At 39.7% G+C, this 16,825-nt stretch overlaps 1 protein-coding gene across 14 annotated transcripts in view; it reads left to right on the top strand.

Moving 5' to 3' along the window:
* The window catches only part of LOC115130506 (muscleblind-like protein 2a), a 47,552-nt gene extending 30,734 nt beyond the window's left edge, over positions 1 to 16,818 (top strand). For 4 of the 14 annotated variants that reach the window (XM_065019294.1, XM_029661723.2, XM_065019344.1 and 1 more), the window contains 7 exons: positions 78 to 302; positions 1,188 to 1,442; positions 5,047 to 5,100; positions 5,525 to 5,681; positions 7,830 to 7,865; positions 9,411 to 9,505; positions 13,075 to 13,184. In XM_065019294.1, the coding sequence (XP_064875366.1) occupies positions 78 to 302; positions 1,188 to 1,442; positions 5,047 to 5,100; positions 5,525 to 5,681; positions 7,830 to 7,865; positions 9,411 to 9,505; positions 13,075 to 13,089 (837 nt within the window). In that variant the 3' untranslated portion in view covers positions 13,090 to 13,184. Of the gene's footprint in view, positions 1 to 77; positions 303 to 1,187; positions 1,443 to 5,046; positions 5,101 to 5,524; positions 5,682 to 7,829; positions 7,866 to 9,410; positions 9,506 to 13,074 lie in introns of all 14 variants that reach the window. The other 10 variants (XM_029661732.2, XM_029661752.2, XM_029661761.2 and 7 more) reach the window with 10 other exon arrangements.
* The last annotated feature ends 7 nt before the right edge of the window (positions 16,819 to 16,825 follow it).

The raw sequence follows: 16,825 nt of genomic DNA on the forward strand, positions 1-16,825 counted from the left end.
ACCATCCCAAAACTCAGATCCTTCATTTCAGATGTGTAGTAGTGTCTGTACTGACTGCTGTCCCTTCTCTTTTACAGCCTGCGTTCAATGTCACCCAGGGGCTTGGTACGAGCCCAGGTCTCAGCTACTCTCCTTACCTTACACCCATGACCTCCATGAGCCATGGGATGAGCCTGATACCCACGGAGCTGCTCCCCAACACCCCAGTCATGGTCCCTGGAAGCCCCCCAGTCACACTCCAGAGCTCAAACTCATCCTCCTCTTCCCCCTCACAGAAGCTATTGCGCATCGACAAACTGGAGGTATCAAATCACCTTCACACAAACAAGAACAAGGCCTTATCATTGTCTGAGATATGCTGTATTAATACACTGAATATACAACACACTGAGAACACCTTCCTAATATTGAGTTGCAGCCCCCCCTTTTTCCCTTCAGAACAGACTCAATTTGTCAGGGCATGGACTCTACAAGGTGTCAAAAGTGTTCCACATGGATGCTGGCCCATGTTGCCTCCAATGCTTCCCACAGTTGTGTCAAGTTGGCTGGATGTTCGTTGGGTGGTGGTCCATTCTTTATACACACGGGCAACTGTTGAGCATGAAAAACCTAGCAGCATTATTCTTCAGAGACTAGATATATGTCTGTTTTGTGAGGGGTGAACATGGAGCCTGAGTTCTTACCACAACTGCATTAATGCGCTTCACATCCCTTCACATGTCTTCACATCCCATGGCTTTATGTCCTTTGGGTGGTGAACCATTCTTGATACACAGGAAACTGTTGAGTGTGGAAAACCCAGCAGGGGTGCAGTTCTTGACACAAACCGGTGCGCCTGGCACCTACTTCCATACCCTGTTCAATGGCATTTAAATCTTTTGTCTTGCCCATTCACTCTCTAAATGGCACACAAACACAATCCATGTGTCAAAAATCCTTCTTTAACCTGTTTCCTCCACTCCATCTACACTGATACGAAGTCGATTTAACAAGTGACATCAATAATGGATCATAGCTTTCATATGGATTCACCTTGTCAGTCTATGTCATGGAAAGAGCAGGTGTTCCTAATGTTTTGTACACTCAGTGCACGTTCATTACGGAATGCCTGTTGACTGTCAAACAGGGCACATTTCCAGGGTGCTATGACCTCATCCATCTCGTCCTGTGTGGTTGTCCTATTGTAGGTGTGTCGTGAGTTCCAGCGGGGGACCTGTGCGCGAGGCGAGACGGACTGCCGCTTCGCCCACCCCAGCGACAGCCCCATGATCGACACCAGTGACAACACGGTCACCGTCTGCATGGACTACATCAAGTCGCGCTGCTCCAGGGAGAAGTGCAAGTACTTCCACCCCCCTGCACACTTACAGGCCAAAATCAAATCCTCTCAACACCAGGTCAACCATACGGCTGTGGCAGCCCAGGCAGCAGCTGCAGCCATGGTAAGATGCTTCCCTCCAGACCCATGTGCAGCAGCATAGAACACACACCATTGGCCTATATAGCTACTATAATACTGTAGCATCCCTTCTGATTAAGGGCAACTTGTCCAATTCATTTTAAAATGCAACACATTCTACATTCACGTCAGTAGGCCTACTATCTTAATCTTATTCAATTACCCTTTGTTGGTTGATTAGCTAAACTTATTGAATGTGGAGCACTGCTTTATTTATAATAATAATAATAATACTAATTTAGTGGGTGCTTATATTTGTCCTATTTCACACATGTACAAGTGTGCATGTTTGAATTAGAAATGTGTTTTTTTGCTTAGCGCAACTCCACCTGAGAGTGGGTCACAGCCAAGGTCCGCCATTATCAACGGCAACCCTGGAGCAGTTAGGGATAAGTGCCTTGCTCAAGGGCACATCTGCAGATTCTTCACCTTGTCAGCTCGGGCATTTGAACTAGCGACCTTTCTGTTTCTAGACCAATGCCCTAACCGCTAGGCTACCAGCCACCCTATTTTAATATACAATGTAGCTACATTATAGATTAAAGATTGTTACATCTAATATATGCTCTTAAGACTCAAAATGTAATTTGCCAAGTAAGTAGTAGTCCTCAATTGCTTTTAAACTGTCACATAGCATAAACATACATTTGTGTATCTCCTTACGTTAACCTTTTACCTAGTTGTTTAACTAACCCTTACCTAGCTGTTTAACTAAATCTAGGCTTTACCTTGCTGTTTAACTTAATATAACCTTTACCTAGCTGGTTCACTAACCTTTACCTATCCGTTTAACTGAAGCTGGCCTTTACCTAGCTGTTTAACTAATCTTTACCTAGCTGGTTAACTAACCTTTACCTAGCTGGTTAGCTAACCTTTAATTAGCTATTTAACTAAAGATGACATTTACCTAGCTAGTTAGCTAACCTTTACCTAGCTGGTTAAGTAATCTTAGCCTGTACCTGTCTGTTTAACTAAAGTTATAATTTACCTAGCAGGTTAGCTAACCTTTACCTAGCAGGTTAGCTAACCTTTACCTAGCAGGTTAGCTAACCTTTACCTAGCAGGTTAGCTAACCTTTACCTAGTTGTTTTACTAACCTAGCTGATTAACTAACCTTTACCTAGCTGTTTATCTAAAGATTAGCTTTGGCCGTCTCCCTTTGCTTTCATGCTTTTTTGAAAATCTGTGTTCGATTTGCCAGCTGCTGCAAAGTGAACCCTGTTTCTACAGTTACTGTCTTGTTTCATTGTGATCTATTGTCTGCTGTTGGTTTTGCCTTCATCTTAAACTTCCAAGAAGTTCCTAAGAATAAAGCCCTATCTGCTAAACATCCATAGTCAAATTCTCCAGCAGCAGCATTTGAATAGCTGATTCAACATTACTCTCATGTACACAATGTACACATTTCACATAATGGCACATTCAGACTTCTATTTTGGCTGTTAAAAACAACAACAACATGCATGGCCTTACATAGACTGTTCTGTATCCTCCATCCTAGCTCTGCTATTTTCTGTTCCTCCATATATTTTATCATCAGTTATCATCTGTTTTCATTTTTTGCATGGTCTCAGAATTACTTAAATACTGTTGTATTACAGCACTAGGATTACTAGAGTTGGTAAATGCTTTAGTACCTTGATACACTATATATACAAAAGTATGTGGACACCTTCAAATTAGTGGATTTGGCTATTTAAACTACACCCTTTTGCTGACAGGTGTATAAAATCGAGCACAGAGCCATGCAATCTCAATAGACAAACATAGGCAGTAGATTGGCCTTACTAAAGAGCTCAGTGAATTTCAACAGGGCACCTTCATAGGATGCCACCTTTCCAACAAGTCAGACCGTTGCCCTGGTCAACTAAGTGCTGTTATTGTGAAGTGGAAGCTTCGAGGAGCAACAATGGCTCAGCTGTAAAGTGGTAGGCCACACACTCACTACCGAGGTCCAAGCTGCCTCTGGAAGCAACGTCAGCACAATAACTGTTCACCGGAAGCTTCCATGACTGGGTTTCCATGGCTGAGCAGCAACACACAAGCTTAAGATTACCATGCACAATGCCAAGCGTCGGCTGGAGTGGTGTAAAGCTTGCCGCCATTGGACTCTGAAACAGTGGAAATGTGTTTTCTGGAGTGATGAATCACTCTTCACCATCTGGTAGTCCGAGGGACGAATCAGGGTTTGGCGGATGCTAGGAGAACGCTTCCTTCCCCAATGCATAGTGCCACCTGTAAAGTTTGGTGGATGAGGAATAATGGTCTGGGGCTGTTTTTCATGGTTTGGGCTAGGCCCCTTAGTTCCAGTGAAGGGAAATCTTAACGCTACAGCATGCCATGGCATTCTCAACAATTCTGTCCTTCCAACTCTGTGTCAACAGTTTCGGGAAGGCCCTTTCCTTGTTCAGCATGACAATGGCCCTGTACACAAAGCGAGGTCCATACAGAAATGGTTTGTCGAGATCGGTGTTTAAGAACTTGACTGGCCAGCATAGCCCTGACCTTAACCATATCAAACACCTTTGGGATGAATTGGAACGCTGACTGCGAGCTAGGCCTAATCGCGCAACATCAGTGCCAGATCTCACTAATGCTCTTGTGCTGAATGGAAGCAAGTATCCACAGCAGTGTTCCAACATGTAGTGGACAGCCTTCCCAGAGAGTGGAGGTTGTTATAGCAGCAAAGGGGGGACCAACTCCATATTAATATCCATGATTTTGAAATGAGATGTTCGACGAGCAGGTGTCCACATACTTTTGGTCATGTAGTGATACGTCTGTAATGCTGAGGAATTTTGTAGTGTAGTGAAGGTACAGTTTTTGGCTGAAACGATGAATGACCAATGTGTTTAATAAATGTAACAAAAAGTGCAAATTTGATACCTAATCTCACAATAAACAGAGCTCCACATTCTGTACATAAGTTATCATCAATTCAGTGGGTATATCGTTCTCTCTGTTCCCTATTTAGTATGACATGTAAAACACTCAAGATTACATGAATCAGACCTAGCTCTCAGTCGAGAAAAAAATCACAGGTTAGAAAATTCACAGTAGCCTAGCTAATGCCACTTAGCCTTTTACCTCTTGTCTCTATTTCAAATTTATGTGTATCATGTACAATCCTGGTATAGCAATTGTCTGTCAATTAATGCATTACTAAAACATGTATTTAGTAGCCTAAACTGTATATTCAATTTGATAATTATGAACATATTGTGATCTACTACTGTTTCTGTTTTCTACATTAGCAAATAACCTCAGTCCTAATGTCGTTGCAAAGTGTTGTTGTAATTCTAAATTCTATTAGATTAAGCTATTTAATGAGTATGGTAAATGCTTACATACTAATTCAGGAGTCAGTTGTATATTTCCTTGAATCAGTTACATTTGTTTATTGTGCATGCCTATTGTTTTGTATGTGGTGGTAAACTGCATTCAGAATTTTTTTTTTTCTCCTTCTCACCTATCCACAATGCAATGCTGTCCCCATGACGCACCTCTGCTTGCTGTTACCTGTATGTTAATACGCTTCAATCCCATTGGCACACTGCCATCATGTGCTCGCTGTCTGCTATTAAAAGACTCAGTCGACTGCCAAAGCAATGAAGCGAACCTTCGAGGCAACTGTAGACCTGGTACTTTGACCTTTCACCTTTTGCTTTGCATGTAGCTATTAATTGTACTGTAGCAACTCACGTAATTTAATTTGTCATTTTTGTTTTTATAACTTCTTAAGACTCCTCTAGTATGTGTACAGAATCATTCACCGTCAGTTATCGTTCAGTAATTTAATAGGTGTTAAATTAACAGTATGAAGTTTTTGCCATTCACTAATTTGATCATAAATACCTTTTTATTTTGTGATGTAATAGTTGTATACAGTTTTGCTCAATCATTTGGCAATGATTGTAATATTATTTACATACAGTATAAAGCTCATAGCCAGTGATATTATTTACATACAGTATAAAGCTCATAGCCAGTGATATTATTTACATACATGAGAGCTACTGTTAAGTGTTTTATCTGTGTTGTGTTAACATGTTGTTTTGTCCTCAGCAGGCATTCCCTTATGGCTGCCTGCAGCCCCTACCAAAGAGACCAGCACTGGAGAAGAACCACGGGGCCAGCTCCTTCTTCAACCCCAGTATGTTGCACTACCAGCAGGCTCTGGCCAATGCACAGCTCCAGCAGACAGCTGCGTTCTATCCCACAGGTATGATCCATGGCTCCACAGCCCAATTGTCTGAGTATAATCCATAATCCATAGCTATTTTATTTAATCCAGCTATCTAAATATAATTCATGGTTCCACAGCCCAGCTCTCTAAATATAATTCATGGTTCCACAGCCCTGCTCTCTAAATATAATTCATGGCTCCACAGCCCAGCTCTCTAAATATAATTAATGGCTCCACAGCCCAGCTGTCTGAGTGTAATCCATGATTCCACAGCCCTGCTGTCTGAGTGTAATCCATGGTTCCACAGCCCCGCTGTCTGAGTGTAATCCATGGTTCCACAGCCCAGCTGTGTGAGTATAATCCAAGGCTCCACAGCCCAGCTGTCTGAGTCTAATCCATGGTTCCACAGCCCTGCTGTCTGAGTATAATCCATGGTTCCACAGCCCAGCTGTCTGAGTATAATCCATGGTTCCACAGCCATGCTGTCTGAGTGTAATCCATGGTTCCACAGCCCAGCTGTCTCAGTATAATCCATGGTTCCACAGCCCTGCTGTCTGAGTATAATCCATGGTTCCACAGCCCTGCTGTCTAAATATAATCCATGGCTCCACAGCTCTACTGTCCCTTTATGACTAATGAGGACTTTATAATTCCCTCCTCATTCCCCCCCTGCTAATGTTTGGTGGTTATATCTGTGAGTCAGGTGTCCTTGTTTTTCTGCATTCCTAGCTGTGATGAAGTAATGCAACACCTTGTAATTTCAGCTGTTCACTTTTTTTGCAAATGATGCACATTCAATGTCACTGTCACATACGTAATAGTTCAATGTCCTGGCAGTTAGATATATCAGTGCGTCCTGATGACATCATCCAGGTTGGTTGAAGGAGACCTGCTTTAATCAAATGTATCAAATTCAGGCCATTGGCCTACATTGTTGTGATACAGTAAGTACATGGCTAAGTAGAACCCTGTATTAATATGCCTTTATAAACTGGGTGGTTCGAGTCCTGAATACTGATTTGGCTGACAGCCGTGGTATATCACGGGTATGACACAACATTTATTTTTACTTCTGTAATTGCATTGGTAACCAGTTTATAATAGCAATAAGGCACCTCGGGGGTTTGTGGTATATGGCCACTCCACTTTGCGTCGTGCATAATAACAGCCCTTAGCCGTGGTATATTGGCCATATATACCACACCCCCTTGGGCCTTATTGCTTAATTATATCATGAGCTTAGCTCTTTCTCTCAACATGGCCTTCCTCCGACAGCCATAATCAACAGTAACAACCACTATGCACTCTTGTTAGATGCTTCATTGCGCTACTAAATTAACTACTGTACTGCCTGGCTGCCCTAGCACTGATTCCCATGTCAGTCGACAGGGGCTATTTTATTCTGCAAGTCTCATCTACACCCTACACTTAAACCCACACACTATACTTCTAACACGCATTAGTTGTCATGGGCTTGTATCTGTGTCTGCTCACCAAAGCTAAAGAACCATTGGTTTCCCATTGAGGGCTTGTATCTGTGTCTGCTCACCAAAGCTAAAGAACCATTGGTTTCCCATTGAGGGCTTGTATCTGTGTCTGCTCACCAAAGCTAAAGAACCATTGGTTTCCCATTGAGGGCTTGTATCTGTGTCTGCTCACCAAAGCTAAAGAACCATTGGTTTCCCATTGAGGGCTTGTATCTGTGTCTGCTCACCAAAGCTAAAGAACCATTGGTTTCCCATTGAGGGCTTGTATCTGTGTCTGCTCACCAAAGCTAAAGAACCATTGGTTTCCCATTGAGGGCTTGTATCTGTGTCTGCTCACCAAAGCTAAAGAACCATTGGTTTCCCATTGAGGGCTTGTATCTGTGTCTGCTCACCAAAGCTAAAGAACCATTGGTTTCCCATTGAGGGCTTGTATCTGTGTCTGCTCACCAAAGCTAAAGAACCATTGGTTTCCCATTGAGGGCTTGTATCTGTGTCTGCTCACCAAAGCTAAAGAACCATTGGTTTCCCATTGAGGGCTTGTATCTGTGTCTGCTCACCAAAGCTAAAGAACCATTGGTTTCCCATTGAGGGCTTGTATTTGTTTTTTGAATGTGTTAAAGCATGCTGAAAACTAGCTAACCTGTTTTTCTCCCTCATTTTCCTCTACTCACTTCCTTCCCACTGCACAATCACACAGGGTCAGTGTTTTGCATGTCTCCTGCTACCGGCGTTGGTAGGTCCCTTGTTTCTTTTTTCTGATATCACCACTAATGAATGGAGAATATGGGTGGAATGGTTCTCTCTGTTGGTTTAAAATACTTTCCTGTTATTTCAATATTCTCTTGGATAAATATTCTCTGGGTCAGGGGGTAAGGGTGTTTTTATATACGTTAGGAACCAGTACATTTTTAAATCACCTGTGGGAAAGTGTATTTTTACAACACATTTCAGCATACATTTTTTTTCTCTGTTAGTCATGTCTTTGTCAAAGCTCTGGCTTTTATTTTATACTCTTCGCCATCACTGATTGGCCTACTTTTTTTTTCTTATGATTATTTAGTTTATTTTGTTTTGTGTCGTCTGTTGTTCTCTGCAGTGATAAGCATTCCGTTGTAGATAATACAAGTATTGAAAATATGTGACATCGGTTACAAGCGCTGCTTGTTGATATTTCTAGTTCTTTACTGCTCTGTGGATTAGGATCAGTTTGATCAGTTTCCCAGAGATTTTATTGGACATGTCTTGGTCTTTCCATATCAAATTGCTTTCCTCTATTTGTTTTAAAAGGGAACTTATTACTAACATAGCAGTGAAGATACCATCCTAATGATGATATTTGATAAGCAAAACATAATTTTTCCATGTCCTAATTGGAAGCGTTTAGTTTCATATTGTCTTCTCTGGGAATCGGACAACTATCTGACATATTTCCTGAAATGTTACTTGAAGCAGCTTTCCTCCATTATTTCTCCCATGCTTTCATGCTTTGCACTGTGACTGCATAACGCTTTGCACTGTGACTGCATGACCCTTTGCACTGTGACTGCATGACCCTTTGCACTGTGACTGCATGACCCTTTGCACTGTGACTGCATGACCCTTTGCACTGTGACTGCATGACCCTTTGCACTGTGACTGCATGACCCTTTGCACTGTGACTGCATGACCCTTTGCGCTGTGACTGCATGACCCTTTGCGCTGTGACTGCATGACCCTTTGCGCTGTGACTGCATAACCCTTTGCACTGTGACTGCATAACCCTTTGCACTGTGACTGCATGACCCTTTGCACTGTGACTGCATAACCCTTTGCACTGTGACTGCATAACCCTTTGCACTGTGACTGCATGCCATCTGCTGGTCTAACCTAGGGATCCTGAGTGGCGCAGCGGTCTAAGGCACTGCATCGCAGTGCTAGAGGCGTCACTACAGACCCGGGTTTGATCCCGGGCTGTATCACAACCGGCCGTGATCGGGAGTCCCAAAGGGCGGCGCACAATTGGCCCAGCGTCGTCCGGGTTAGGGGAGGGTTTGGCCGGGGTAGGCCGTCATTGTAAATAAGAATTTGTTCTTAACTGACTTGCCTAGTTAAATAGAATAAATATACAAAAAAATTGTTAAATAAAGGTTCCATTAAAATAAAAACCTAATGATGGCTTGCTGCTGATGTTGTTTTACTGTATTCACTGTGCGAAGAAGAAATAGACTAAATGTTGCTATGGTTACCATAATGCTCCAGCTACCTGTTCATTGCTTCCATGGTTCCCTTCCTGAAAAAGTACCCATGATGTACGGTGCTACGCCTGCTACTGTCTCTGCAGCAACTACTCCTGCCACAAGTGTTCCCTACGCAGCAACAGCACCAGCCAATCAGGTTTGCTCCTTTTTTTAAAGCTTTCTTTCATGAATCCCTGAGCTCTGAATAAGTGCTGGTCATGACATCATCAAGGCTCTCCTGCCTGTTGCCTTGCTTAATTAGCAAGCTTGACTAGAATTATTCTACATGCTGTATTAATATAGTAATGACAGAAAGCACTTAGAGAGCTCTCATCTGCAAATAGTAGTTTGTTGTGCTTTGCAGAATTTCCTTAATAGTTTTTTTTAATTTAGTGACAATTTATTTTTATTTAATTCAGGTGTTACTATAATTCTGTCAAGTGAGAGAGAGAGAAAAAATAAGCTATAGATAAGCCTATGGGTTGAACCAGCCTAAATTAGCCCCTCAGACTAAAGAGACCAATTGAATCAATTAAAGCTTAGAATTTGCTGTTATTATCACAAGAAGGACTTAAGTGTGTGTGTGTTTGAGGGCTGGGCGTTATGGACAAAATATCAGATCACTGTATTTAAAAAAAAAAAGTTGGACTGTATTTGATGGTAATTTTATGTTTTTGAATAATAAAAGTTGTTAAATTGCTTCATGAATGGCAACACATACATTCTTAAGTGATTTGAATGGGTTTTCCGCCATTCTGTTTGTTTGATACAGTTCAATTCAACTTCAATCAAAAACAATTGTTGACATTTTCATGAATTTCTGCATTTCTTGTGTTCATTTGAGAACACATTTCCACACAATGGGCTGGACGATATGGGCAATTTTAACCAAATGTTGCAATTGCGATTTTACTTGTGATTTAGAGCAAAACATTTGGGTGAACTGTTGAAATCATGGAAATAGAATGATTATTCTAATTCTGTAGTTAGAATATAATAGTGGGCACTTTGAATACAGTGTTCTTTGACATGACAATTAATTAAAATGCCAGGGAGGAGTTATTGTTACAGGGTAGGAACCAACGTGTTGGTCAGTGTTTCCTAGGGGACCCTATAATATTTGGTTACATATTGAATGCATTATCTTAGCTACTTCATGTTGCGAACATATTCATGCTTCCTCTTTGATTTAGAAGATACTGTTGCACAAACAACATGCTGATTTAGGTGTACACCATCACCGGTATTATCGGGCTAACAAGATTTAGGCCCATCTTGCTAAGAAAAGACAAACTAGTTGTTTGAAGATGTAAGAAACACAAACTAATAGTGTAGTTATAGAATGTTAGGGGATTTATATTAAGAAGCAAAGTGAAAACAGCCTTGATGTGGTTTAGTGGATGCTATACCCACTTATTTTGCAGTGGGCATTGCGTATACGGCAGGGTAGCCTAGTGGTTAGAGCGTTGGATTAGTCACCGAAAGGTTGCAAGTTCATATCCCGAGCTGACAAGGTACAAATCTGTCATTCTGCTCCTGAAGAGGCAGTTAAACCCACTGTTCCTGGGCTGTCATTGAAAATAGGAGTTTGTTCTTAACTGACTTGCCTAGTAAAATAAAGGATAAATAAAAAATACTCACTTCTTAATCCCCACTGATACCTATCAAAGTAGTGTAGTGGAGGTATATGATGTATAAATACATTTTGCAAACTCCATCTCATGTGCTAGAGAAACACTGCTAATCAAACAGTAGTGCTAGGTGCCTGCACACTTCAATTAAAGGGGAACTACTCTCAGCAATCAACATTTCTTCGATTTTTTTTTTTTCTTTTCTCCCAGACCTCAAAAGTGGTCTCCTGATGTGGTTTAAGCATTGTATGGACTTAGAATATACCATTTTGTTGTTTAAAAAATAAATAGAAAAAAATAAAAAGGTCTGACTTTGAGAACCAAAATCTGAAAAAATTGGGTAAAAATCTGAACCTGTGAATTTCTGACTAAGTTTATCTGTTTCAATAGTAGGCCTACTATTATCCGACTGAACAGTACAGCTTGGGTTGGCCCGACTGTGAAAGACCAATATGGGCTTCATCATTTTAGATCATTCAGAGTGTATGTCACTGCTTCTCATAGAATGTTTCACACAGTGTGCCTTTCCTTTGTCCGAACGGACAAAAATTGTGGCAAAATTAGAGTAATACCCACTTCTCAATGCACCGCTACACCACTGGTTGTCTTCAACATTGTTGCATGTGTTGCTTTGACCATGCAGACTGAACGCAAGTGTCTCGTGGTCGAGGAACAACAAATGCGCTCTTTGAGTACCAGGTGCCGGGGGCTAGGTCTGTGTGGAAAGTGGTATGGAGAGAGATGACTCGAGTAGCGAAGTAAACTATAAAAATGGACGTTACACACAGCGTATCACATTTAACAAACCAAACATTCAAATACCGTTACAGAGAGTAAAAAAATATATGTTTTTTATATATATATATATATAGTACAATACGGTATACCGCTCAGCCCTAGTGTGTGTGCGTACGTGTTTGTGACAGGACTGTCACGTGCCTGTGACTTTCCTGTGTTGTCTCTTTTAGACACTTCCTCTTGGGGGGTCAGGTCAGATTCTGGGAGAACATTAAAACATACACATACTTGCAAACCACCAGCCTTGTCCTGAAGCTTATTCTGCTGGATGTTTTGGTATTTTATTTCACCCAGGTTGTTAACATGGAATATACACTGAGTGTATAAAACATTAGGAACACCTGCTCTTTCCGTGACGTAGCCTGACCACGTGAATCCAGGTGAAAGCTACGATCCCTTATTGATGTCACTTGTTCAATCCACTTCAATCAGTGTAGATGAAGGGGGAGGAGACGTGTTAAAGAAAGATTATAAAGCCTTGAGACATGGATTGTGTATGTGTGCTATTCCAATATTAGCAAGGTGTTCCTAATGTTTGGTGTACTCACTCAGTGTATGTGTGTGTCTCCCAAGTGGCTCAGCGGTCTAAGGCACTGCATCTCAATGCAAGAGGCGTCACTGCAGTCCCTGGTTTGAATCCAGGCTGCATCACATCCGGCTGTGATTGGGAGTCCCATAGGGCGGCGCACAATTGGGCCAGAGTCATCCGGGTTTGCCCGGGGTAGGCCGTCATTGTAAATAAGAGTTTTGTTCTTTAACTGACTTGCCTGGTTAACTAAAATAAATATTCAAACAAATCTCTAGCTAGGCTATTTAAAAAATAAACTTTCTCTGATTTCAATTCGTTTTTGTTGAGATTTGCAACATTTTAGTTTGCTCTGTTGTCGATTTTGTTATTTTTTAATTTTTTCAATGTTATTACAATAACCTGGGTATGTAGACTACTGCCTCAGCTCTGAATCTGATCTGAAAGATGTCTCAACTCAACTGAATTATGTTTGTTTTACATACAGGATTTAAATGTATATCTTACCCATGGTTTTCTTTGTTTTTCGTCAGCATTGTTTGATTATACTGGTCACAGTTTTTCGCTACTGTTCTACTTCTGCAGATAAGAACCCTTTTTTTTCTTTCATCATTTCCTACCATGAATCTTGTACAGAGCTGCATCAGTACTGTTTTTGTCTTCCAAAAAACTCACTGGCACTGTTACTTGGACCTAAGGGCAATCAGTCATGTTGATTGTGAATGCCACCAATTGAGTAACATGATGTCTCAATCTCTGCTCCTAAAACAGATCATCCTCAAGTAACTAACAGGAAAGGAACAGAGTGTCAAGACGCTGCCCTTAGAGGTCCCAAACAGCCCGTCTGTAAATACTACATTTGCTCCACAAGAGAACTACAGCAACCTGCATGCTGAGAAGAAGATTAGAGGCAATGTATAACATTGAGCTATGGTAAAATATATATATATATATATATATATACAGATGATATACCAGTGTTGCTAGGACTACTACCATTACTGATATGTAAATGTATGATTTTATTATATGTATACACACATGATTGGGGATTCTGAAAATGTAATTGTAAAGGTATTCAACAATTACTTTTATGACCTTTTTAATGTTTTGCTAAAACTACACAACTCACCCAAATCAAACTTTTTTTTTTTTTTGCAGAATTGATTGTGCATCTTAAGTGTTTGATTCCTTTTATTTAAAACAGACCATTGAAAAGCTCTCTTGTTTTTACCCCATATACAAATGTACACTTGGCCTGTGCATCAGGCTGGAAGGAGTGCTCTTCTTGTTCTTGTAAAGGATGAATGTGACGGAGGATGGATGGATAGTCTGTTGTTGTTTATCCGATGGTTGTTCTCTGAGTATAGGATCACTGCTCCCCCTCCCGGTGTGCCTTGGTCACTTTATGATGAAGGAATAAGACATGATAATAGCAGAACATTTCATTCTTCTACCTTATGGTGGCCAAATGGCAGTGATATAATCAGCCACTAATTCCAGAATTGATAATGAATCTAGCGATCACTTGTGCCAAGTGTCTGTTTGCGTTGCACTGTTTGCGTTATGTCTATTGGGCCTTGAGTATTTTAGCATTCATCCAAGAAATACCAGATGTGCCAATGACCTAGCAGAGTGATTGGTGGGCTGAAAATAAGCCACCTTAGAGGATTTGAAAGTCTGAGTAAGAGTTTGGTGAGCTATTAAACATTTTAAAGGGTTAGGTGGTTATACTCCGAGGCCACAGACATTAAAGAGGGAACAGAATGATAAGACTTCAAAAGAAAGGTAAAGTACATGTGGTGATCTTTGTTAAAAAGGCTGACTTACACATGACGGGAGGTCACTTGTTAATCCGCTCTTATTTTAACTGTAGAAGTGCCTAAAGTGATGTGTATATAACATGCATCTTCAAAAAGGCTGTGTGAAAAAAAAAAATTCAAAATTAAATAGAAATTTCTCAAAACACTCCACACTCTCACAATAATCACTTCTGGAAGAAAATGAACACCTGTTTTGTGTGATGTGAATTTAGTGCATTGGTACTCTTTGTACAGCGGGTTAGTTTTTACTGCTTTAACTTTTCATTGATCATTGACTTTTTATTTTTTTTAAATTTTTTAAATGTCAATATCTGACAGATCTGAACATGACTGCTTTGGCATGATGTTCAGTGACGGTTCATTATGTAACATGGTTTAGCTTCATTCTTAATGAGTTGAACGTTTTTTTTGCGACTAAAAAAAAGTGATTGGAGGTTAGAAAACCCGGATATGTATCGTAATTCTATGTTGCTAACTCATTCTTCTCTTTATACAGCTGTCTTTATCATATCCTCACGTTTACTGCATTGATATCATAGTCTAACATCTTTCAAGTAGAATGTATCACAATACATGTTTTAGTGGTAGGACGTGGTCACATTACAAATGTAATGAAACTCGTATAACTCTACATATGTTATTGTCAAAGCTTCATTGTATTTACAAACTGGTCTATAAAACTAGCACTTACAAACAGAAGACAGATTTATCCACCAGTGCAAAGTCTATACATGTTATTTGCAGTAGGGTATAAAAGACTAATGAAGCCAGTTATTTACAGAAGGATATAAAAGATGAAAATAAAGTAAAAAATATTGAACTATTTACAATTTATCTACACGTACCATTATTTTACCTTTTTGCTCAAACTTGTATGTTTTTTGCTCAAACTTGTATGTTTTTTGCTCAAACTTGTATGAAATAACAGTTAAAAAATTCACACAGGTGCAAACTCGAAATGTTACCCAGTCTTTCATTCTCCCCTTTTCATTTTGTGTGTGAGTGAAATCTGTCAGTAAAAATGTAAAAAAAAAAAAAAATCTCAACAGTATCAAGGAGATTTTTTCCATAATGTTTGATCAATTCAGACAATCAACAGTGAGACTCCTTCACTCATGTCCTCACCATCTTTGTCTTTTTCCATCACTTTTTTTATTTAACATTTTCAGAAAAGTTCATTTTTATGTAACGTTTGATGGAAATAAATGGAATATACTTAGTTTTTATTTGTTTAACATTAGTTATTGAACAATGTTGTATTCTATTTTAAAATGAATGTAATTTATTAAGCTGAGCTTTGCTCTGCTGGTGGTTCCTCAAAGGACCTGTCCTGTCACGTTAGCCTATGAAAAACCATCTGTGATCAGGAATGTAATGTTGGAGCTACCAATGGTAAGCTTCCACATCTCGTCCTTGTCACTGCCTTGTCACTTATACAGGACAACACACTGCAGTACGAGCAAGGTTGTAGAATTGCTTTTATTATGTAGAAAAACTGTTTATTGTATAGGTCACAGTCTACCAAAAAAATAAACATTTAAGTTAATGTACTTTTCATTGTAGTACAGTATAATTTCATAACTATATTAATTTTTCTCCTAGTTGCAATTACGGAAGCTCTGTATTTTTGGAAATTATGTAATTGTTACGCTTTTCTAGAGCACTGCAACACACTAGATTGTATTGCCGGAATCTGAACATTTCCTATGTTATGGCAAAAACAATATTTTCAGTATCATGTTGCCTTGGTATAACAAAATATTCATTTTGCATTTGACAGCCAACCCATGGCATTTACATACATACCCATTAATACATGCTCTAATCTTTCTATTCCACCAGATAAAAAGTGTCCCTGGACTCATACAGACAAGGGGAAAACAAAAGTGCTTTGAGTTAAACATATAGTCTTGGGTATGGCTAATGTGGCAGTGATTCTCCTAAATTATGTCAAATGTTGACTTAAGGCGTCTTTCACAAGAAACAATGTTTCTATGGAAATGTTTATTTCAGTGTTTTAATTTCAACTTGATTTTTGCTAAATGTTTTGAATGTTGTTATAGCTAGTTAAATCTGCACCTGAAAGTCAGTCGAGATTTTTAGATCACCCAATCAAAAGAGTTGGACAGTCAGATTGTGTTCACTTTTACTGACCCAATAGTAACAGGATTCCTTAGCACTTTGTGAACAGTTGGTAAACAGATCTGAGCAGACTAGCTTATTAGTGATCTTTGCCTTGCCTTTTGATGTATTGTTCTTTAAGTTGTTATGTGTTAGGACTCATGAAATATAAGGATTGTAATTAGTCTATTGCAATTTGTGAAATATGCTGTTTTAATTCTCACTACAGTACATTTTCATTTTGAGGTCAAAATGGTAGATTGTAAAGAGTGCAGTTAAATATTTCACTGAGAAAAGCTTGATGATGAGAAAACTGACAGGTGCCATTCTAAATGGTGCTGCTACAGTTACTGCAGGGTTATGTTTAAACTGCTGTGCTGGTTCACATATGGTTCCATCTGTAGTGCCGTACTCTAGAACAGAGGGGACAAACCCTTACTAATTTTGAATCTGTTCATGTGGCAATTTTAAATGTTTTATTTGTGCTCATTTATGTTATATACGGTAGTTTTGGTAAATGCAAAATTGTGTAAAATCTAATGTTAAAAAATAAATAAAAGTTTAAGTAAAAGCCAAGT

Source organism: Oncorhynchus nerka, linkage group LG1, assembly GCF_034236695.1.
Source record: "Oncorhynchus nerka isolate Pitt River linkage group LG1, Oner_Uvic_2.0, whole genome shotgun sequence".
In the NCBI taxonomy this organism is placed as follows: domain Eukaryota; kingdom Metazoa; phylum Chordata; class Actinopteri; order Salmoniformes; family Salmonidae; genus Oncorhynchus; species Oncorhynchus nerka.